The sequence below is a fragment of the Diadema antillarum genome, unplaced genomic scaffold (genome assembly GCF_040938485.1).
Source record: "Diadema antillarum isolate AM-2024a unplaced genomic scaffold, OU_Dant_1.0 seq00002230_RagTag, whole genome shotgun sequence".
Lineage (NCBI taxonomy): Eukaryota > Metazoa > Echinodermata > Echinoidea > Diadematoida > Diadematidae > Diadema > Diadema antillarum.
In genome coordinates, this window is record NW_027272862.1 from 34,580 (window position 1) to 58,493 (window position 23,914).

Here is a 23,914-nt window from a genome sequence, read left to right on the forward strand (position 1 = left end):
TTGACTTTTTTTCACTTTGACTTACATCCAGGTTCAACATCTGCAACTTTGTCAGTACCAGTATGAAGAGTCGACTGCCATTGATTCATCACTTAAACTGGGTATCAGGTGTGCAACAAAAAGTGTGTACCTCATAAAAATGTACAACTTACAAGAAATTGCACAAGTCCCGTTAAGACTCTGCCTACAGCTAAAAAAACAACAACAAAAAAGTAAAAGAAGAAAAAAACTCAGGAAAGATACTGAAATCAATCATATACCCATACACACACTCTGCATACACCATTCCAAATGTCCCACACACATGGTTGATATCATCACAGATTGCACTTGTCATGGACACACACACACACACTATGTGCTTAACTCAATGCTCTCCAGGAAGCTGGCAGGCCACTTGCCAACCCCATTGGAATTACAACTTCTGTTGAGACAAAGGGTTAAGCTATAATGATGAGAATACACAGTTTCCATTCGTCCAAGAATGGCTTACTGTATCCATGACAACAGCTGATCGCATCCGGCGCACAATACAAAATGCACGTAATATTAGTCAAGAGAATAGGCCGACGGTACAATTTCTTTCCTAGGGCTTTGGTCAGAAGTGCATGTTGCGGAAGCTGGCAAATAACTTGATGCAGTAAAGCTTGTGGAGTCACATGGATCATCAGAATACATCAGAGCACCGACAGTGGAGCGACGAAAAAAGAGCAGACTCAATAAAGTAAACCGTGCGGGACATGGAACGGCCTTTTTCTCCCGTCTTGGCACAAATGCAGCCTCTGGAACACACATGGTGCATGAACTGACCTTTGCTATAACACACATACTATGCACGTATGACTCCAAGCTTCTTTGGTCACCAATGCCTTGGTTTACTAGTGAGTGTTCACTCCCTGCATCTCATCAGCCCATGTGTTACTCAAGCATAGGCTTCTCTGAAGAAAAAAACAAATCACATAAATGCACCATTCAACCATTTATGAGAAAAATAAAACACTTAACTTGTACATATCCTCCCCTTTGTTTTACTTTTTTTCCTCCAGTGGCTGTATTTGGTCCCATTTAGCTTTTTTTTTTCCTCAAAGCAACTGTGGAACATAGCTAATGTCTCCATAGGTGTATTGCTTCCATTTCATCTACCTTCTCCACACACCATCATTCTCTTTCAAAATCAATCACTTGCAAGATCCACTACACAGCATTGCTAATCTCTCTATACCCTGTAGTGTTCCTCTCTTGCTCTGAGTACATTCACTAGTCTCATCACTTTGGTCCTCCTCCTTCTGTTCCATTGGGGTGAGATGTTCAGTATCCCCTCTGGGAGGCTCACATGATGCACTTGTTCACCATGTTGCCATGGAAACACCATCCTCAGTTCAGGGTATCCTGGGAGGGAGAGGTGCTCGGTCCCGACGAGGAGTCCTGTTCCTCCACCTCCTCCATCCCGGCAGCTTCCTGGGCCAGTTCGTCGGCCGGTCCATCGGACGGGGCCTCCTCCGACAGCTCTTCCTCGAGGTCCAGGGGCTCCTGGACCCCGTTCTGGGACTTGCTCATCTTGGTCTTCAGGTTCTCCAGGGCTGCGTGCATCTTAAAGTGGAGCCTGTTCTCTAGCACGTACTTCTTGTGGTGATGTCTGCAAGGGAGAGGAAACGAGAGCCAGGGGTTGAATGCTTGCCAAAACAATTACATGGTAGGGAAAATATCCATCGAGGAAGACATTTATCTTTGAGTACTCTGTAATGAAAATTGAATACGAGTTTTTGTTCTTTAGGTGACAGAAAACATGCCAAACGTACATGTAGTAAAAAGATACTGTAAAAGTAGAAATATTCAGTGTGGGGAATTTTTGTGCATCTTACATTCTACTTGTTTTATGTAACACTATTCAATGTTTTGATTCCTTGGAATTAAAAACATACAGAATTCATCTTACTCGGCCAAGTATGAAGAATTACTTACAAGAAAGTGTGTACTTTTACAGTACTAGCTGGCAGCTGTGTTGGTTAATACTTCACCTTAATCTTGATTGCTCTCTACACATGATCTTAGCAAGGAAGATTGGACACACTCCCTTTCCTGAACCCACCTGCACTGAGTGAGGAATGTCTTGGCTTCTGGCAGTCTGTCATACTGCAGGTAGAGAAGGCCAAGCTCTAGCGTGGCGTAGGGGACGAGATAGTGGTCATACTCCAGCTCCTTTTCACTGGGAGAGAGAATGAGCAAAGAGGTATCTGTACGGTAAATACAAACTCATAGAGAATATATCTCTCATTTTTTGGCACAACCTCAAGCAAACTGCATCAGTGGATTGCTACTGGTTACAGACAGAATACACATATGTGTCAGATGTGTCAGATGCTATCACATAGTGATCCACGGTTTTGTTTGCTTTTTTGCACAGGAACACAAAGTCTTATTTGAATGTCCACTATTTCCTATTCACTTCAGGAAACATGTGGGCATGAGATCTCATTTGCTTAAAATTCGTAATGACCACAAGGGAAACCAACAAAGGAGATTCACAGAAATAGGCATTGCTCATATTTTGCATGATTAATCAAATCCTCCTGATTCAATATTAGCATTTAACAAGATAGAATAAAAAGATCCTCATGCATTGGAATCACTTCTTAGTGATATTCATACAAAGTATTTGCTATGGGTGCACAACTTTTGAAATCCTCTTCATCACTATATCTATAAGTGAATGTTACATTAGCAACATCTGTTACAGGAACAAAAGTTCCAGTTCTTCATCCATATTGGCAAATTCAGTATAATTCTTTCCAAGTTTAAGCAGAAATAAAGAATTAACCAGTTCCATCTGATCATTGTTAAATATGAGAACAGTGACATTTTGAGGTGCCAATGTAATGATCACAAGGTGACGAATTCTGCAGCAAAATTTCCCCAGGATGCAGTGGGTTAAATGAAGTTACACAGAGCTGAAATATTTGGAGCAATTGCCAGGTTTCTCACTTGCTGATGACTTCTTGGAAGCAGAGCTCAGCCTGTGAGGGTCTGGCCAGGTGACGCAGTGTCATCCCCTTTAGCAGCATGGCCAGGCTATAGTCATCCCAGTAGCAGCTGCTGCCTCCGTTGCCTGACATAGCGACATGGATGGGATGATAGATAAGAGATTATACACATTCGCAGCTCACACACAATGCAGAAAGCATCTGCAAAGGAGTCATTTACCCAGCACAGACATGCAGGGTTTATTTTCTGACTGAGCAACAAGAGCTGATCTGGAAAATTGAGCAGGGTTAATTTCTGTGAAGAAGTACTAACATAATAGTTGTCATCTCATGGTCAGAGGTCCTTCACTGGTTTATCGCAGCATTCTGAGCATGATTTCATTTCCTTCTGTAAATGATGTGTTACAAGTGAAAATGAAAATTAAACCTAATTCTCTCTTCAGGTCACAACAAATAATGATATCTCTTATTAATCAAAAAAGTTTATGGGACACCATGATTGTCTCAGTGAAAGGAAAAATTGTGATGGAATGCTTACAAAACATAATGCATCCTTCTATATAGCTGACATCAAGGATATGTCCAGTTGAAGAGCTGACCCTTATACAAGACTTTGTGCTACTTTTCCACTTTCTTGTGAGTGACACATCACTCTTATCAATCTCATGGTATAATCTCTAATGAACATGAACTCCCACTGTGTTTAATATAGTGAGATTACCAAAAGAATGGGTGGACACTTACCCTTTGTTTTCTTTAGCTGTTGGAGAGTCGATTCTGTAACCAGCAGAAATGGTTCCAACAGTTCCTTCTTCTTGGCTAATATTGAAAAGCCATTCCAGATGTATACAAGCTCCTTTGAATAAAAACAGAACACAGAAATCAGGGATTATATCACTATTCATGTGGTGACTACCTTTAAAGGGACTGTACAGTACTGGTTGAGGTGGGGATTCAGGTTTATAACATTCCTAAGTGAGATAATGAGAAACCTCGTATAAAATATGAAAGAGCATGTAATTTTAAGAAGGATTCAACGTTTATTTGATGAAAATGTGTTTTCAGATGGCTGAGATTTCCAAAAAAAAATGATAACAATAAAAGGCGACAGGCCACGTCTTTTACTAGGATCTTTTTGTTTCACCTTGTTTTTGGATATCTCAGCCATTTCAAAACCAAGAAACTTTTGATACCCCTTTAATAGAATTGCATGCTCTTTGACATCTCATAGAGTGGTTTCTGAATATCTCGCAAAACGTTAAAAGCTAAATCCTCACCTCAACCAGAACTGTACGGTCCCTTTAATTATATCACCTAGAAATGCTTCTTCCCCTGTTGAGAAGACATAACCTGAAATATGGTTGGCTGCAATTGACACACTGTCAAATATTTTGTATGTAGAATATAATGCAAACTTAAACTACATCTTCAAGTATGCAGAATAGACACACTACTGTATACACCATACATTTTGCAGGGTTTTTATTTTCAAGTGCAATTTGCACGTTTAAAAACACACAAAAAAAATTATCAAGTGTAATCTCTGCATGAATGCAACATGCATGTATTCATTTTTCCATTCATTCCTGAACTCCGAGATTGTGAGCAAAATTGTCAGTAAATCCCAATTCGATTAAAATTAGTCTCGATAAATATATGGCATATACAGTACTCGTTGGTATGACACCATTCATTCAGGAACTCAAGCTGCGACAGAAGCCCCACTCATCATATTCACACAAACACACACAAGCACATGCACACACAACAAAAAAATGAAAGACTGCACTACTAAAGCAATCATTTGAAAACACACTAATGTAAGGATGATATGAATAAGAGAATCATGAAAAAAGGCAGTCTATATTTCTGTGCAAAAGAAATGGGAGCAGAAGATGTAACTGTTGACCTCAAGAAAATAAAGCAAGAAAAGCCGAGAGAATGCTTACTAGTCCAGCTAGGGCATACTTGGTGCCATGCACCATGTGCTTCTTGGCCTTGGAGACGGCAAACTTCTCCATCGGGATGGATTTGCCCGCGATGCGCTGCTTGAGGGTGGGGACCTTTGCAAAGAGGTCGTTGACCTTCTCAACATCCTCTTCCTCACACATGGCGAGGAAGCTGGCTTGCAGCTGGAAGTAGATGGCCTAGTGAAATTTCGATGGAGACAGAAATTTCACTCAAATTACAAATTTGCACATCAGAATACGAGTGCCATGTTAAGGAATGATACTGAACCAGTTATAAGGAAAAGAACCAGCACTGGCTGCCTAGCAGAAGCTCAGTAGTCTATAGATACAACACTTGTCCAGTTATCAGGAAATCATTGGTTCAAGTTCAACCAAAGTACGTATGTTCATAATTACTTATCATGGCTGCTACCAAAACACTCAATGACTGGTGCTTATTGATGTCGATGAAGGGCTATTTGTCAATCAGTTGTGATACTGAACTTTTCTCTCTCTCCTTGAAATGCTGCTCTGATTTATGTGTTATTTACGTGGCAAAAGTATGAATGTCATCAGCTCACTTGCAAAAGGTATGAACTCCATCCACTTTGTAAAGAATTACCAAAGTGTCCTTTTGGATCTTACCATGACAACAAACAATTTCATTAATACCAACAAGGGTCATTTGCTTTTAAGCAGTGATCTACTTACTGTAAAAACATGAAATTTCAGCAGTATGAAATTTTCACAAATTGGAGCCAACGGCCTTTTTCACAGCATGAAAATTTTGCAAAGTCCCTCTGGCATTCATTGCATATAGTGTAGACAAGAGCCTTCGCGTACATTTTAATTTTGCGAATCTTGGCTCTCCCAAAATTGATATGCACATGAACATTCCTCATTTTACAGTACATAGGATCTTTTAAAGGTGCCTGAATGTTACACAAAACCCTTGATTTCTGTTTTTGTTTTTGTTTTTACCATATTCCTCACAAATGTAAGAATACAAACAAATACAAAGCAGTCATGCCGCAATATTGTATGACAACTGACCTTTGACCACCTGCTCTCCTCACACAGCTTATTTGCATACTGCGCTGCCATTTGCCAGTCCAGTTTAAAGGCGTGGCACCACATCAGTTCCCAGTAGCAAAGGTGGTGGAACTGCCGCCACTCGTGTTGGGATGCTATGCACTCCTGGAACTTCTCAATAGCCTACGAGAAAGTAATATCATTGTAACAGTAAAACAGAATTTTGTCAGAAAGCCTGATATAAAGGCCTGAATTCACGAAGGTGGTACAAATGAAACCATGGTTTAAACCATGGACAAAAATCATGGAGCGCCAAGTGTCGCATAGAATATTTCGTTACGAAATCAGTCATTTTGTCAATGAAATGATTATTTTGTAACTAAATGAACATTTTGTTAACGAAATGGTCATTTTGTCGACGAAATGACCAATTTCGTAATGAAATATTCCGTGCGACACTTGGCGCTCCCTGGTTTCTGTCCATGGTGTAAACCATGGTTTCATTTGTACCACCTTCATGAATTCGGGCCAAAGAGAGAGCTAGACAGATAGACAGCCACAGCAAGAGAAAGAGAAAGAGAGCGAGAGAAAGAGAAGAGAAAAGAAAAGAAAAAAATAGGAAGAAAAATAGGAAGAATGAAAAAAAAAAGCTTAATACAAGTGTAGACAAGAGACCCGCGGGTCTAGCGCTCACCTGAGTATCGCAAGTTCACCTTTCACGCAGTCACTAATCTAAATTATTCACAGCTCTACCAAAATTTGACGAGGCATTCTCAAGTGGAAGATGAAAATGTACAATAAGGGCCCAATTTTTTCAAGATTCCTTAATTTGGGGGAATTGGGGCCCCCTGGGGCCCTCTGGGTGGGGCATGGTGCCCAGTTTGATAAATTGAGATCCTGACCATCTAGGGATGCTACCTGCCAAGTTTGACAAAAATTCATCATGAGGTTTTCAGGAAGAAGATGAAAATGTACAATACAGGCCCCCATTTGGACCCTTCCAACCACCCCCCCCCCCCTACCCCCAAGAGTGGCACCCCTGGATCTCCTATGAACAAACTTGAAACTACAGTCATTAATGTACTCACTCATAGTATTATCTCAGCTCTATAACTTCTGATTCTAGAGAAGATTTTTAAAGATTCCTTCATTTGGGGGGTTTGGGCCCCCTGGGGGCCCCCTGGGCGGGGCATGGTGCCCATTTTAACAAATTGAGATCCTAACCCCCTAGGGATGCTACCTGCCAAGTTTGGTGAAAATGGGTCATGGGGTTCTCAAAGAAGAAGATAAAAATGTACAATTTAGGCCCCATTAGGACCCCTCCTCACCCCCCCCCCCCCCCCCCCCCCCGGGTCCCAAGGGGGGCACCCCTGATTCTGCCATGAACAAACTTGAAACTACAGTCATCAATGTGCTAACTCATAGTATTAACCTAGCTCTATCACTTCTGGTTCTAGAGAAGAAGATTTTTGCGGATTCCTTAATTTTGGGGGGTTTGGGCCCCCTGGGGGCCCCCTGGGTGGGTCATGGTGCCCATTTTAACAAATGGAGTTCCTAACCCCCTAGGGATGCTACCTGCCAAGTTTGGTGAAAATGGGTTATGGAGTTCTCAAGAAGAAGATGAAAATGTACAATTTAGGCCCCATTAGAACCCTTCCCCACCCCCCTCCCCTGGGTCCCAAGGGGGCACCCCTGATTCTGCCATGAACAAACTTGAAACTACAGTCATCAATGTACTAACTCATAGTATTAACTTAGCTCTATCACTTCTGGTTCTAGAGAAGAAGCTTTTTACAGATTCCTTAATTTTGGGGGGTTTGGGCCCCCCTGGGGGCCCCCTGGGTGGGGCATGGTGCCCATTTTAACAAATTGAGTTCCTAACCCCCTAGGGATGCTACCTGCCAAGTTTGATGAAAATCGGTCATGGGGTTTTCAAGAAGAAGATGAAAATGTAAAAAGTTTACGCACGACGCACGACGGACGACGGACGACGGACGACGGACGACGCACGACGCACGACGCACGACGCACGACGGACGCCGGACGAAGGGCGATCGCAATAGCTCACTTGAGCCTTTGGCTCAGGTGAGCTAAAAAGAGGAAAGAAAAGAATGATAATTGAAAGTGAGAAAGAAATAAAGAGTGAAAAATGTTCTAAAGAAGGAATTCATTAAACATTTGAATGACTGGAAGATTTGAATATAGATTCCTTTCAGATGATAACAGTAATTATTTATCTAAGATGATTTATGTGTTAATGGTAATTTTGATTTTTAAGGAGATTTAAGTGAGAACAATGCTGATCTCATAGCTACAGTGTAAGACCACTATCTTTGTTTGCAGGAAAGCATTGAGGATATCTTCCAGCAGATACTCTTTCACAAAAAGATTAGTCTTGGTCCTGAGCTGGACTACAGTAACTCACTGATGTTTTGAGAACCAATTCTCATCCCAGAAAGAATCATGAACACATAGTGAACAGCAAAGCACCACAGTCTGAGCCTCTATCCACACAAAAAAATAAATAAAAAAGAGGAATAAAAAACAACAACAACAACAACTAGAAAAGCACTCTGAGAGCGCAGGTCTCCTCCAAGCAGGTTTTTCCACAACTGATCTTGTTCTTCTATACATGCATGCTGAAAATAGCCCACTCTCCCAATATAGAAGCCTTAAATATGTAACATCATCAAACTCCAGCTGTGTGGCACGCCTCGCCCTAGAAGAAACTAGAGCATGCACTTTTGCGCGCCCATGCAAACGTCAAAATATGCTCAGCTTGCACTCCTAAGTTCATTGACCCTACCTGCCAAAATATCGAAAATCCTTCATAAAATCCATAAAAATTCCCAGATGACTACCGAAATTTGATTATCTGTTACTTGTGTCATTCTCAACCTTTCCTGTGAGTTTCATCCAAATCTGTTCACAACTTTTTGAGTTATTTTACACATGGACAAACAAACAAACAAACCAATAAACCAATGCTGATGAAAACAAATCTTCCTCCCTTGTTGGAGGTAACAAACAAAATAATAGAATATAATTGTCAAAAAAAAAAAACAATTGCACAAAAAATGTTTAGTTCCCCACCCCCCCCCCCCCCCCCCCCCCCCCCAATCCCATTCTCATGACAATTCACTGTCTGTGTTGTCTTTTATGCTGACCTCATTCAAATTGCCGGAAATCTCTTCTATCCTGGCAGCAAAGAAGAGGAAGATGACGCCCTTGGGGTACTTCTCCAGACAGGGTTCCAGCACCCTCCTCGCTAGGTTGATGTCACCATCAGCAGTGCCTAGATAACAATGATCACAGAGGGATACGACATAACAGTTAGTTCACTAATAGAACCCATCAACCACTGCGGATACTGTCATTATCAGGGATTCTGCATGACCATAAGTGTAGTTATGAGATCGTGACTTTGGAAATATCTTGCATTCTCTGATTACATATTCTGGTATTCTGATGACATGGTAGACGAAGAAGTGATTTTCACCCTAGCTTTGTGTGTGTGTGTGTGTGTGTGTGTGTACATATTGCAGAATGCTCACATAAAGGGTACAGAGAGGAATCAAGGATGCAGGGATAGGAGAGATGCTTGTTTGCTTCGTGATATTGATTCTTACATTGCTGAATTTTGTTCACTGCCTACGATTGTTGAAAAGGAACACTTCATTCACCTCTTGAATTATTTTCGATGAATCTTTAAATAAATCACTGAGTGAAATGGAAACAGATTAAAATACTGAAAGAGAAAAAAATACACAAAAGGCATCATTAAATGAAAGAATGATATTATTCAGAGGGGTCAGTTGTGATCTTAACAAATTTAATTTGTGGAGGGAGTCAAACTGAAGAAACTCACACCTGAAAGGCATCATTGTTACGCAACCTCTATGCAACTCCTACAGACAGCATGTCAAGACTCACCAAAGACGTATGTGCCGATGGAATGGTAGCTGATAATAACCATGGAGCATATAGGGGACCTGAGGCAGGGCAGCTTGGAGGCTGTCTCCAGGTCAGTAAGCCCCTTAACCTGTGGGAGAAAAGAGAAGTGTGCCATGGTCCTATTTCGTTACACGTTAAACATGTCACAGATGTTGTAGTAGAAAGTATAAATCAAATGTCTACTAGAAGCAAAAAAGGACCTCTGCCGATGTGTTAACTATTCTGTTTCTAATTTTGATGCCTTGTGAACCTACAAAGTACTGCAAAAGCGGAAATTTCCATGCAAAAGACTCTCTGCATTCTGCCGGGTAAGATGAATTTCATGTTTTAAATCTTATTCACAACATTTGTGTAAGCACTTACAACAGATCATTGTCACCTCGGCGGCTAAGGGTTTTGGCAGCACATACTACAGTAAAAGGCAACTGGTCCGCATAACAACAGCAAGTTCAGTCAAGCTAATGGGCTAGCAAACATGAAGAGAAACACATATCCAAAAACAACAAAACAATAAGCACCAAAATTTTCACACTCTTATTTTTGCACTAGGTACATGCCATATGACATGCACAAAAAAAATTTCCGAAGCAAAAAAAAAAATTCTCTCTTCTTTTCTTTTTGCGGTTAGTCCATTGCTTGAGTGTCAGACATAGCAAAGATATGTTGCAAATCATGTTGCAATGTTCTCAGCTGCATTTGCATTAGACAGTGCTATTTGCAGGGGAAAAAATACACACACGTAAAACAAACCCAGAATACATTACATCAAACTATCCCAACCCCAATGACCTTCTCTATAAACACAAAGTGCCAAAAATTTGACTGAGAGAATGAAGTGAAAAGATGATCACTTTCTCTATCCATGACTAGTCTTCTTCAAATGCTGCAAAAGCAAATAATGACTTGTGTCTTTTTTAAACTAGGTAGATCTTAACATTTCCTTGCAAGGAATACTGATCGTGGTAAGTTGCAATGAGATATCATGAAACCCTCTATTCTGTGTGGCAATGCCGTGCCACAACCTACAATTGCAAAAGGTAATAACTACAATGCATGGCAGCAAATCATTCAATACATCTTGCTTGGGGGGAGTCTATTTGGACACTCTATAAAATACATGTTTTCTTTTTTTATTAGAATCTAACAAGGTAAACACTGAAATAGAGGCACTGAATTGCTGGTGTCTTACCCTGTTTCCTGAGAAGCCAACAAATTCCAGTAATTTCAGTATCCTCTTTGGTAGCATAGATATACACTGCAATGACAATAACAATTGCAAAACATAAGCATATTCACGCACCCATGATATTCTATACGTCTGATGTTGGAGGCTTCTCATAAAAATTGACGGTGGAGCAAGTGTTTACAAAGGGGAAGGTCCATTCAAATAGGAATACAGAGAAAAGAAGTTTATATGACAGTTGTAGAACATAATGCTAATTTCCCCTTTCACACTGAAACAGATTCAAAAACTCTTTTCATACTCTTGTGATGTGCAACAAGAACAGATTACAAATGGCTCATCCTCTATTAAGTTGAATTCAGAACAATGAATTGTCATCACCATCACTATCATCTACTGTAAAAGTGGTTTCTTTCGTGTACAGAAACTTTCGCGGTTTCCATCGGTGCGGACTTTTTTGCGTGTATTTAAATTCGCGGTCGGTAATGATAGCGTTGTACAAGCGACGAGTTCAAAATATTTTCGCGTGATGTTAAATTCACGGTTCAACTTCAAAGCGCGAAAAGCGCAAAAATAAAACCACCGTGAAAGAAACCACTTTTACAGTACTACCAAATCTAGCAAGGACATTTAAGACCTTGGCCTCTCCAATCTTTTTTTTTTTTTCCTGCAAAAGGTTCAAGTTGCTCGTAGGTTGCACATATCATTAAACATCTAGAAACTAATTTATGTCATCCTGTGACCATTAAAATGGGGCTAAATACTTCAAGACATGGAAAAATGTTCATTTATTACTGAGATTAACCCATTATTTCAATGTAAACATTTGCGAGAGTTATTCCATGTCGTAAAATAATACATCTATTGATGATGTACACATACCAAGTTAAATGTGCCAACACCAAACTTGACACCGCTCTCAAACTGCTGCTTCGATCTCGCTGATGACCAATTCCTGTTTTCCAGCATCTGAACACAAGATCTGATGAGAGAAACACAATTTCAATTAACATAGTAGCTCAGTGCTTAATTATTTCACAATTCATTGCTCATTACAATAGGTAATATTGTACCTGTAATTTCAACAAGTGCACTGTAGATACAATCTAAATATGAAGTGATATTGCATTGACATGTCTTGAAAAGAGTAATTACCTCCGCCAAGGGAGGAGGTTATGTTTTCATTACTGTTGGTTTGTTTGTTCGTTCGTTCGTTCCTTCGTTCGTTCCTTCGTTCCTTCGTTTGTCTGTGCGCAAAATAACTCAAAAAGTATTGAACGGATTGGGATGAAACTTGCAGGAAAGGTTGAGAATGACACAAGTACCAAACGATTAACTTTTGGTAATGATCCAAGAATTTTTAGGGAATTTATGAAGGATTTTTGATATTTTGGCAGGTAGGGTCAATGAACTTGGGAGTTCAGGCTGGGTGTATTTGAGGTTTGCATGCGCGCAATAAAGTGCGTGCCCTAGTTTCTGCTAGGGCGAGGCGCGCCGCGCATCTGAGGGTTTATGACGTAACAAAGGCTTCTATATTGGGGATCTCAGGCAATTTTTCAGTGGGTGGAAATCACTGATCTCCTTCAATGGAAGAGCAAGATCATCGATGGAAAGTAACTGCTTGGCAGAGGTCTGCGCTCTCGGAGTGCTTTTCTAGTTATAATTATGTTTTAGCCATAGGTGAAATTGATCTGCTTGGAAACTGTCCTGTTCAGGAACTGACAAATTAAAATTTCAGTGCATCACAGAGTGACGTGGACAAGGAAATGCATATTCTTTTACAAGTGATGACGTGTAAATGAATGACGAGTGAACTCACTTGTAAGACTGGTAACCCGTTCTTATCTTGAGGCCCCCCTTGATGAAGTTGATCAGGTTGTCATCTTGGATGAAAGAAAGGATGGCACGCTCCAGCAGAGACTCTGCGTAGCACAGCTCTGCGTGAACCTCCTCTGTTAAAAGAAAATTACACCATGTTTGGTAGGATCATATTTTCAGCGAGCTTAGATTGGATAGCAGATAATGATTTTTTGTTTGTATTCTTAGTTGTTGTTTTTTTGTCTATTATGTGGTAGGGACACTCTCAGCACAAAACAATAAGGGCCCGAATTCATGAAGGTGGTACAATTGAAACCATGGTTTAAACCATGGACAATTCGTATGGAGCACCAAGTGTCGCATGGCCTATTTTGTTACGAAATCAGTCATTTCGCTGACGAAATGACAAAATGTAATGAACATTTCATCAACAAAATGGTCATTTTGTCGACGAAATGACTGATTTCGTAACGAAATAGGCCACGCAACACTTGGCGCTCCAAACAAATTGTACCAGCCATGGTTTCAATTGTACCACCTTCGTGAATTCGGGCCAATGAGTTTACATTTCAATCAACTACAAAAGGGAAGGCTAAATGTACAACTTTCAGAACTAATCGGCCCTTTTCTCTTTTCGATTGTTAAAACCTAGTGAAAAAAAAAAACAATTACCAGGCACAAGCCACAGATGAGAGGACAAACAGATTTTACGAGTCACAAAAGGCTGAAGTACACTTGCTTGACAAACTTTATGCTACAGAAAAGGTAAAGATAATCACTTTGCAATGATATCAAATACTGCAGTGATTGGAAAAGAGTAATATTGGCTTTAGACAAGAGTTCTCAACAAACATTCAAGGATGCAGGAAACATTGCTATTTGAAAAGACAGATAGTGCATACAAATTGTAACTCGCGCTACAATTAAGTACAGAATGACATGGAAGGGCAAACAAAAAGAGCAAACATGATGAGCTATCTACAGCGCATCACTTCACACGATAAAGGCATTTTGCAATGTTTGCATTTTCTATCATCCCGCTTGGCCAGAAGTGATAAAAAGCACAAGAGGATTACACCAGACCAGATGTTAACACTGTCTGCTCCCATCTATGAGTCTGCTGTCACTACGATGAAGGAATCAAGAGTGGAACACACCTGTTGCTAACCCTTAGCAGGATGCAACCATATTAATCAATTAAAAAATAAAGACCTACTGCAATCATAATCAAAGTTGCCGTGCTCAAAGATGATAGTTTAAGTCCTCATATGTTACTCCCTTTGAAAAAAAAAATTATGTTTTCAAGCCAAAAGATGTTAACTTAATTCTCTCTTTAATCCGGGAGTTCAATGCAAAGTCAGCTAGTACAAGATGTCAGTGTGAAGGAGGTGGTACAGTCAGCGTAAAAGGGGTGTAAAAGATTGTCTCACCATCAGTGTAAGAGTTGTAGTTGGGTTTCCACACCATCTTGGACATGGAGGTGACCACGCCCTGCTTCTTCCGGAACCGCCCCGCCACCTCGATGGAGTTCTTGGTCAGCCGGATGGACTCCTGGATGTCCGAGGGGTCAAAGGTCATCACGGCCTGCAGGTAGCTGATGGTGCTGTGGCCCAGGGCGTGGTAGATGCTGGCATGAGACCTACACAGGGGTACGTTTTAATGAGATGAAGGGAAACATTATTTCTTTAATGGAAAAATGTCAATAATGATTTTGAAATATCTTATAACCTGGACTATGCTGAATAGACCAAAGGGGAAGCAAATAAAGAGATAAATTTGCAGTTGATCTGAGCTGAGCATGCAGTCGAAAATCTTGAAAATAACATATCATTGCTGGTCTTGAATCTTGCATCTTGAATCTCTTTGCACATAAAAAAAAGTCCTGTTACAATAATAATAACATGCAGTATCACATTTTAAAAATGTTTAACACAAAAATACCACTCGAAACATACAGAATTATCAATACTGTACAATAGTATGCAAATGAAGCTGAAGACGATGAAAAATAAATACATACATACACACACACACACACACACACACACACACACACACACACACAGAAACATTAAGAGTAATCTAGGAAATGGAGGTGTTGACAGATGAAATTGAGGAAGCACATCTCCAACTCACCATGGCTCAAATATTGCGCGGGCCTCACTGAACTTGTTGTTCAGAAAGAGGTTGAGGGCTACCGTCGTCTCTTCAATGGCGGTAGCCAGGTCCATTTCCTTCACCCTGACAACGTTTCAAAGAACACGAAAACAAAAGAGACTGGATGAAAATCACAAATCATAGCATCTCATTTTGACTTTGGCTTTAGACTAAAATGTAACCATCCTGATGTCCATCCATAGTCTTGTAAGGAGAATAATTGTACATTTCTTTAAATACCCTCAATAGCTGCAGATTAACAGGTTAGCACACAACTGCCGCTATGTGCACAGTCCACAGAATAACAGCAACATTAATAACACCTTATCAAGATTGCCCTGCCATTACACCACTGAAGGAATGCACCTGCAGATTTGTTTCACTGAATATCGTTGATTCAACAACCAACTACTTAATACTCCAATTACAAAACAAGGTTCACCAAGTCTTATTTACAACTCTTTTTTTTTCTTTTTTTTTTTGCTGGACCTCTTTCCTTCTTAGTACTACACTTGCACTATTATCAAAACAGGGAAATGATGACTGCATGGTATGCAAAATGATTTTGCCACTTTTTTTTTTCTTCATGATACGACATACACAGTAGAGAGTAAAGTATAACACATGAGGAATGTATTATGTTATGTAAATATGGGACGAGTTGAAAAAAGTTTGGAAGAATTTAGTTCAGGACACACACACACACACACACCCATAAGCTCGCATTTTACATTAAAAGAAAGTGCCATGGCATACATATATACACATCATGTATAGGGAGTTTAGGAAATGACTAAACAGCAAAACTGCCTAAAGCAATAGGCTGGTCAATTCACTGGGATGAGACAAACATTGTGTAATCAACATCGAAAGCACTTCACTTGGTTTACAACATCATACGAACAATTTTTCTTCTCCTATTTTTGACAAGCACATTGTATCAAGAGACACAAACCAGAGACTGTGCAGAGGCATGAATTACAAAAGAAGAAGACGAAGAAGGAGAATGTAATGTCAAGATTATATGAGAATCTTGCACTGCAGATAGAGTCTTCAGCTTTTGTCAAAGTTTTCCTTTGATCCACACAACAGCTACCCATTCATTCTGTGATTTATGACAAAAACATACAAAACTGCTGAATTGACACCAAAAATTCAGTTCAATCTGTTCATTTTTTTTTACAAGTCACACAAAAGAAATGTATATTTTTCGAGTTGCACCACATATCTATCTCCAGCAAAGAAATCTGTTGTGGTGGGGGGTGAACTTTCACATACAATTCTTTTTCATCTCATTTCATTTCTCAAAAAAAAAAAAAAGCCCACATTGTAAACAGTTTTTTGAGATGTGTGTTCCACCAAAATTCATCTTTCTCCATTGTAACAGGACTCATTTCAACAACAGTGAGACTTGTTGAAATTTGGATTCTCAGACCTGAGTGATAACCTTTGGACCCCCCCCCCCCAAACAAAAATAATAAATAAATGAATAAAGAAAGAATTAAAAAAAGTTAAAAACTACTCTGCTACAATAATCTAGTATTTAATCTAATCACTGGCAAAATTTAGAAGAACTTTATGACAACATCATGGAAAAAGACTCGTAGTTCTAAACTAGATACATGTATCATTAAGAAAGGATGGCACTGACATGGTAACAAATGAAGGGAAAGACCTGTACAATGCATTGGTAATCAGATTCTGGTCATGTCAAAAACATAATAAAATTAGGTAGCGAAAAACTAAATGAAAGCGTTTGAGTATTTAAATGTAAAACATATTATTTGACAAACTGTAGGGAGTATGGTTTTCAAATGATTGCTCAGTTTCACTTTCAAGAGCTTCCTTTAGCATGGCAAACAAAATTTTCTGTCATTCAATCTATTTTCTAGTCAAGTTTATCTGAACATTGTCATCATTTAATAGCTACAGTGTAAATTTAGGCCTACTCCTCAGACTTGTCCTGGCGCATTGCTTTCGACTCCCAACACTCCAAACTTTGTACTCTCTCTCTCTCTCTCTCTCTCTCTGCAACTTACAACGTTCCACTATGGTGAATGAGGTGACATATTCCATTTAAAGTCGGATACATTTTCTCCAAGCAAAACCACTGATTATTTCATGTAAACACGATGTATAGCATTGTCTCTTTTGTAATTACTACTAGACAACAAATTCCTTCAAACAGCCACTTTGCATTCACCAGAGCATTTTACAAGTGTATGAAGAATACTTTTCACCATGTGACTTGTAATCTAAAGCACTGCTCTGTCATCTATCACGATTGCCCAATTTTCTCCCAGAGTGTTGAAATGCAAAAAGAATACAATATAACATAATACAATCCTTTGTGACCACTGAAAAGAAAAGCCCAAAGAAAATGGGTAAAAATACAAAATCATGGATTTCCTGTACAAATTTCCTTCCATACCCATGAAATCTACATTCACAAAAATCAAAACCACATCCATATATCATATCCGGAGCCTAAAATAAAATAAAGATGTTAGTAAAGCATACTGTCTTTGTAACACCTTGAATAATAAAGTGATGATATCATCTATAAGCCTAAGAAAAGTGCAAGAATGTAATAAATTACATTAGGATTGCATTTTACAAACTGGGAATATGAGGTTTACGAGAAGATATAGGCAGATATAAAATGTACGATAACTCTGTCACTGTAAATTTTACTCAATTATTATGTTCACATTAGGCACTTGGATAACAATATATAATGGAAGAAACACTGCACTCAATAGATTTCCATATTAGTTTAGAAAGGGGGAAAATACTGCCGCACATGGAAAAAAACAGGGGCTTTTAATACTTGAGCATAGAAATGTTGGAGGAGGAAAAAAAAGTAATTCAGGATGATGTGACTTGACAGGTGAACAGCTCTACAAACAGTATTACTGTGTGTTATGATATACAATTGTACTGTGATACCATCGAGGAAGAACACAATATGACAGGGCACACACAAATGAGAAAAATTATTGAACAGAACACAAATTGACTGGCAATAAGGCAGGATGGTGAATATCTGGACATAACTTGTAGTAATTTGTAATCTTTACAAACTTAATATGTTTATGGGCTTGCTATGAGAATTTTGTTTTAGGCCAGACTCCACCATAGCAGTGGCCAGTTGCCACTTATAATGGATGTCAGGCCACCAAATTTCCAATCAGGCTATCTTTTGGTGGCCTGACCAGGTATCTAAAATTCAAAATGAATTCTTTGTTTGTTTGTTTGTTTGTTTGTTGTTGGTTTTTTTTAAGGGGGAAAAGGGGGGGGGGGGGGGGAGTCAGCACAGAAAGAAGCTAGTGTTGAGCCCTGCTTTAAAAAGGACGATTCTCTAAGAATGAAAAAAAAAAGAAGGTCTGACCAAGCTCCATAATACATTGTTTCTTTGATGTTGCAAAGAGTCTGTACGATGTACTGTACAAAGGTATAAAAAACAAATTGTGTAAACTGTTACTGAACATAATACCTAAAATGTGCGGACATGTGTACCTGGTATATCTAAATATTATCAGCCAAGCAAATATGAACACTTATTGAAAAGCAGATATAATACACACTTTAAAAAGTTAATTGCCTTTCCATGCATAAGTTTACTAGTTCTCTCATTCTAATAATTAGCAGTATTCATTCGTAAAAAGCAGATTGGCTCAGATACGAAAAATTCTTGTTCTTCCATGTCAAGAGATTACAACTATCTAATACTAAAGTGATAATTTACCATTTGCAGATGAAATAAAAACCCCAGCATAAGTGCTTTCAATAGTTCTAAAATGTGAGTTAGAGATAAAAACAACTAATGTAAAAATTCAAATCCGTATAATTGATGTCAAGTATTGTTAAATACACAAAATGTGGATAATGGTTCATAAAAATGTTTCCAGACTATTAAAAACTGTCTACAGTTATGGTTTAGTGAGAAAAATACTGATATTCTCTTTGTATTTTAGGCTTCATTGCGAAAATTTTATATGGTTGATGTTTTGTGGTATAGACCTACACATATTCATCATATGTGACATCTTGAAAATTCTCTTTTAAAAAATCATTGCTCGCAAAGGTGAACAGGAACCTTAATATCTACAAAGTAATTAAACTTTGTAAAGTGTCCTAGCATTCTTGTTTGAAAAAGTAAATTACCTAAGTCTAGATATTTTGCTAACATATGATTCATGAGAGATAAATGCAAAATGAAAGTTGAAAGTTCACCATTACAATGTACAGAAAGATGTGTGATGTGATACAAACAATGTCAGACATAGAGCAAAACACACAATGGTAGGGGTTAAATAAAATAAAAGCATGTTGTAAAATCAAAATATGCATTAATGAACACACACACACACACACACACAACAACAACAACAACAACAACAACAACAACAACAATGATGTTCAGCATACCTTCTTTTTCGACCGCCTCCTCTAATAAATGACCAAGCATCAATGAATTAGGGGAAAGAATTAATTAGTCACTGACATTTACAGCCATAGAGCTATTCTTAACACTGGCAATTTGCCACAACATACATTTATCACAGAGCTATCTAGACATGTGTACAAACTTGATCAAACTTACTCCTTTGCGATCACTTCTCCTACTGGTACAGACATGCGATGACAGAATCCTTCTCAAGATGGCATTTATAGGCGATTTTACGGAATTAGATTTTTCTGCTCTACTTGGTACACGCAGGGGGTGTCTGCTCATGAATAAAGCTGTAGGTGGAATGGTACTGATATAATCTGACTCCAGCTTTCTAATTTAATTGATGAACTCCAAGGTCCTGAGTCATGCCAGAGAAGGCGTGGGTATACAACTGACCAGAGTGGCCTCGCAAAGCTGGGTCTAAGGTATTCATGAGGCTTATAGCAAGCGTGCACACCTGAAATCCAAGAGTGGCCAGGTGATATCACTGACTCGTTTCCTGTTCCCTTGATAAGTCTCAAGCTGTCATGTCATGCTCATACAAGTGTACATGTATGTACACTGTTGAATCCGCATAAGTGTGTATCATGCCAGCATAGTTTTCAGCTGGTCTCCCATAAGGGTAGTTGTTTGATCAGCATGACACACTGAGCACTGATAAAGTTCTGCATGCTGACACAATGGATCATCATATTTGCAAAGTGGTGTGGCTTTGCCAATTTGCTGAGCAGTACTGTAAATGATTTGACAGGTCAGTGGAATTCCCTTCCATTTCCTCAGAAATTCAATAGCCAGCAACATAACACACATTGTGTCAAAGCAACCAAAGGGTCTCTTTAGTACCGAACTAAAACAGATCACATGCTTCACAACTCAAAATTCTATTCTCTTTCATTATTTCTACAAAGATTATAAAATCTTGACATGTGATAGCAATCCCCTTTATTGAAAATTGGGGGAAAAAAGTTTATTTGTGAACAAAACTAATTTTTGAAGAAAGTAATGGGATGTGTGTATAAGTGGTACCGGTACTTCATTTTGAAAAGAGATCAACAGATCTGTTATCCTTGAAGGTTTAATCGATACAGAAGGTTTGATGAGTGATATTTAATGTCTCATTCAGGTACAACTTATCATAAACACTAGCTTATTAAACTTAGCTACATTTTGACATTGAACCTTTCATACCAAGCAGTAAAAACCTCAAATACAATCACGGAATATTATACACAAAATCACAAAGACTTAAATGTACTTTATTCATTAAAAGAATAATGTTTAATAACAGACCAAAGACAAAAAAAAAAAAGACAATCAGCTGCAAAGTTGACATCCTTGAGTCAAATGGTCACATGTGGTTTCAAAATGCATTGTGCTTTGATAGCTTGCTACATGAAGTGAAGGTTGACAAAATTAATTCAGGAAAGACACAAATAACCATCAATTGCCTATCTGAAACAGTCACAAACTTTGTCATCCCTGAGCAAGAAAAACAAACACAAAAACAAAACAAAAAACAAAAAACAAAAACAAAACAAAAAACAAAAGGAGAAAAAGTCACTGGTTGGTTTGATAAACAATACCTGGCAAAATGCTTCCAAACAGACAGTGATCTGGACTTACAAATGACCTTCTACATAATATGCGTATTGCAAAACAATACAGTAAAAAGGACACTGTCGCTCTCCAGTCAGACACGCCACAACGGCGTATCAAAATGTGCGTACCAGGTATAGGCTGTCAGTGGCTGCCTCTCAAGAGAGGTCAATCCTCTGCATTGCGTAACAAGCCTTTGGTGTATTGATTACATTATTAAAGGATTATGTGTACCACTGTAGTAATTCAGGGCACCCACAACATTTGCCAGAAATCCATAGCAAGCTGAAAGTGATCGACTGCTACATGGCAAACTGATCGGTCAAAAGTAAGTGCGGAACGGAGTTATTGTATCAATGGCTATGTTAATATGTTTTAGGGTTGAAGGGACTGGGTTTAATCCACAAAATAAAATACATATATATGTATCTAGGCTTTCTACATGCTCAAATGCTTCACAAAACCATGAATGAAATCTTAGGCTCAGGTATGTTCAGGGTGATTTGTGTGTCTGCAAACTACACTTTGTGAAGTCCATATGTAATGTGCTGAATGACTCACATGAGCAAATATGTTGCTACAGTAAGAACAAGAAGACAAATGCCCTCAGTGAATGCTGTAAATATCCAATTTTGTAGTCTCTTGCAAAAATACCAAACAGAGAGCTCTTTAACCCTTTTTTGTGATAGCAAGTCAAATATGCACAATATTCACACAAATACATGGAATGTAATAAACATGGCACACAATGTATTAATGAAGATGTATTTCTGGATCTTTTAGAGGAATTCAATTTCACAGAGGACAGATGTACACAATATCCACAGATGCAAATGGCTAGCAGGTTGTTACTCTTCATTTTCATGTGATTCAAATGAGAATGAAAATTCTAGCAAACTCAATGACACACCCATGCCATCTTTATCACTGTGTGCACATGACAGACAAGAATGACTGCAACATAGAGAGTGCCATTTCAATTTAGGGTACTAAGTCATGTTTTCTTTTCTTCTTCTTTTTTTTTTGGGGGGGGGGGGGTCTGGGGGTCATTTCTGTAATAAACAAAGACAGTGATATTAGAGAATATGTAGTATATTATTATACAGCATCCATGACACTTTTCCTTCATTGCTGGTTTCATGCAGCTAATGATATTGTACTGTAGTACTAAATGCATGTTCAAAGAGGAACAAGGAACTCAAATACGGTGTAATAACATCTTCCCATATATATACAAGTATCCTCGCCTGAGAACCAGAAGAGCGTTATCACAAATTTTTGGGGGGTATTGATTTATAAACTGTAGAGCTTGACTTCCTCTACACTATGATGTCAATTCAGATTATTTCTATCTTCAGTAAAGTATTAAAAATCAAAACCACAAGGGTGCTACTTCACCAAATATTTGAACCAATGCTTATTACTACCCACTTTTGACTATCTATAAACTTATTTCATTTATGCTCAAATCTTAAAAAGCAATGTAGCACCCTTCTGTTTCTTAGCTGACAATATGCTTGTTTTCTTGCTTAATATAGCCATTGACATTCTGTAATATAATCAGAGGAAGGATAACAATGTTTTCTTTGACCAAACTAGTCACACTGGAGTTTGCCCGTCTAAGAGATCCATGTGATGTGGCTGCATATAGGGGTTGTATATTGAATTGAATACTCTGTATCAATTATCACGCAAGAAATCAATCCATCTGATGCATCAATCACTGACTCTCAACATCCACTACATTATATTGTGTGTGTATGGCATGAGTGCGGGGAACAACTATTGTATATTTGCAAGGTGTTTATTTAAAGTTACAGTTGATGCACATCACCAAATTCAGCCTAATATACTGTTTGTTTGTTTGTTGTTATTTTTTTCAGTAGCCCAAGGACCTGGTTACTATTCAAATCTTAACATGGATAGGCCCTACTTTTTTTCTTTTTTCTTTGCAAGCAAAGGTTTCTTCTAACAACCAGAGCTTGCAGAAAATTGCCTGACATAGCAATAACTTATGCACGCAAACTGGACTCTTATAAAAAAAGGGGAAAAAATAAACGCATCATGTAAGTCCAGGTGGATGGAAGAGCTTGTTACCAGGTCTTCAATACCCATAAATTTTAATTTTCAACACATTTAAATGAACATCTCAGCCTCTTCATGAGAGTCACTGAGTTCAACAAACTTCATACAAAAACAGCTCATGAATTCAACCTGTGCATAATGCATTGTACAGTACATATAAAAAATGCTGGAAGAGAGCAATTAAAGGGTACTCACGTTTGGAAAGTCTCCATAGCATCTTGGAACTGCACAAGAAAATCCATGAAAAATGCATTGTAAACATTTGAACACTAGGGTGTTCTCATCTTCATACGTGACACAGTAAACGTCAGACACTGAAATGTGTGGATTAATTTGATTTTACTGCATGGATGTCTAGGGCAGAACATATGTAGTACATCAACATATCCTCAAGAAACTGCACAAAATTACAAGTTGTCTGTACAAGTAGATCTAGAATACTGCACATGTAGGGCTAATGCCTTTTGTCTGTATCATTTCATTGTGGAAGCACTATTCTTTCTTTGAATAATAATTAATATACCATTGTACAGATCTGTCAGTTATCATCCCTGTACATTTATCAGTACAACAGAATTTACCGTACATCGTAAGTGAATGATCCATATTCACAACTATTTGCATAGTTTTTGCATAAATTTGTACGTCATCAAGACAACATGCTATCAGCAAGCATCTGAAAAGAATCATCCAGTTATAACTG

The 23,914-nt window shown here is 38.6% G+C and overlaps 1 protein-coding gene across 1 annotated transcript in view; it reads right to left on the reverse strand.

The window, feature by feature from the left end:
* Positions 1-1,374: 1,374 nt before the first annotated feature.
* Positions 1,375-23,914, reverse strand: part of LOC139714319 (tetratricopeptide repeat protein 39B-like) — a 71,745-nt gene continuing 49,205 nt past the window's right edge. Inside the window, exons 6-19 of the mRNA XM_071626033.1 lie at positions 23,407-23,435; positions 15,054-15,158; positions 14,348-14,556; positions 12,919-13,051; positions 11,982-12,081; positions 11,106-11,171; positions 9,896-10,004; positions 9,130-9,257; positions 5,984-6,145; positions 4,931-5,128; positions 3,720-3,837; positions 2,983-3,106; positions 2,090-2,206; positions 1,375-1,636 (exon numbers count right to left, since the gene is read on the reverse strand). Coding sequence (XP_071482134.1) covers positions 1,375-1,636; positions 2,090-2,206; positions 2,983-3,106; positions 3,720-3,837; positions 4,931-5,128; positions 5,984-6,145; positions 9,130-9,257; positions 9,896-10,004; positions 11,106-11,171; positions 11,982-12,081; positions 12,919-13,051; positions 14,348-14,556; positions 15,054-15,158; positions 23,407-23,435 — 1,860 coding nt within the window. The remainder of the gene's footprint in view (positions 1,637-2,089; positions 2,207-2,982; positions 3,107-3,719; positions 3,838-4,930; positions 5,129-5,983; positions 6,146-9,129; positions 9,258-9,895; positions 10,005-11,105; positions 11,172-11,981; positions 12,082-12,918; positions 13,052-14,347; positions 14,557-15,053; positions 15,159-23,406; positions 23,436-23,914) is intronic.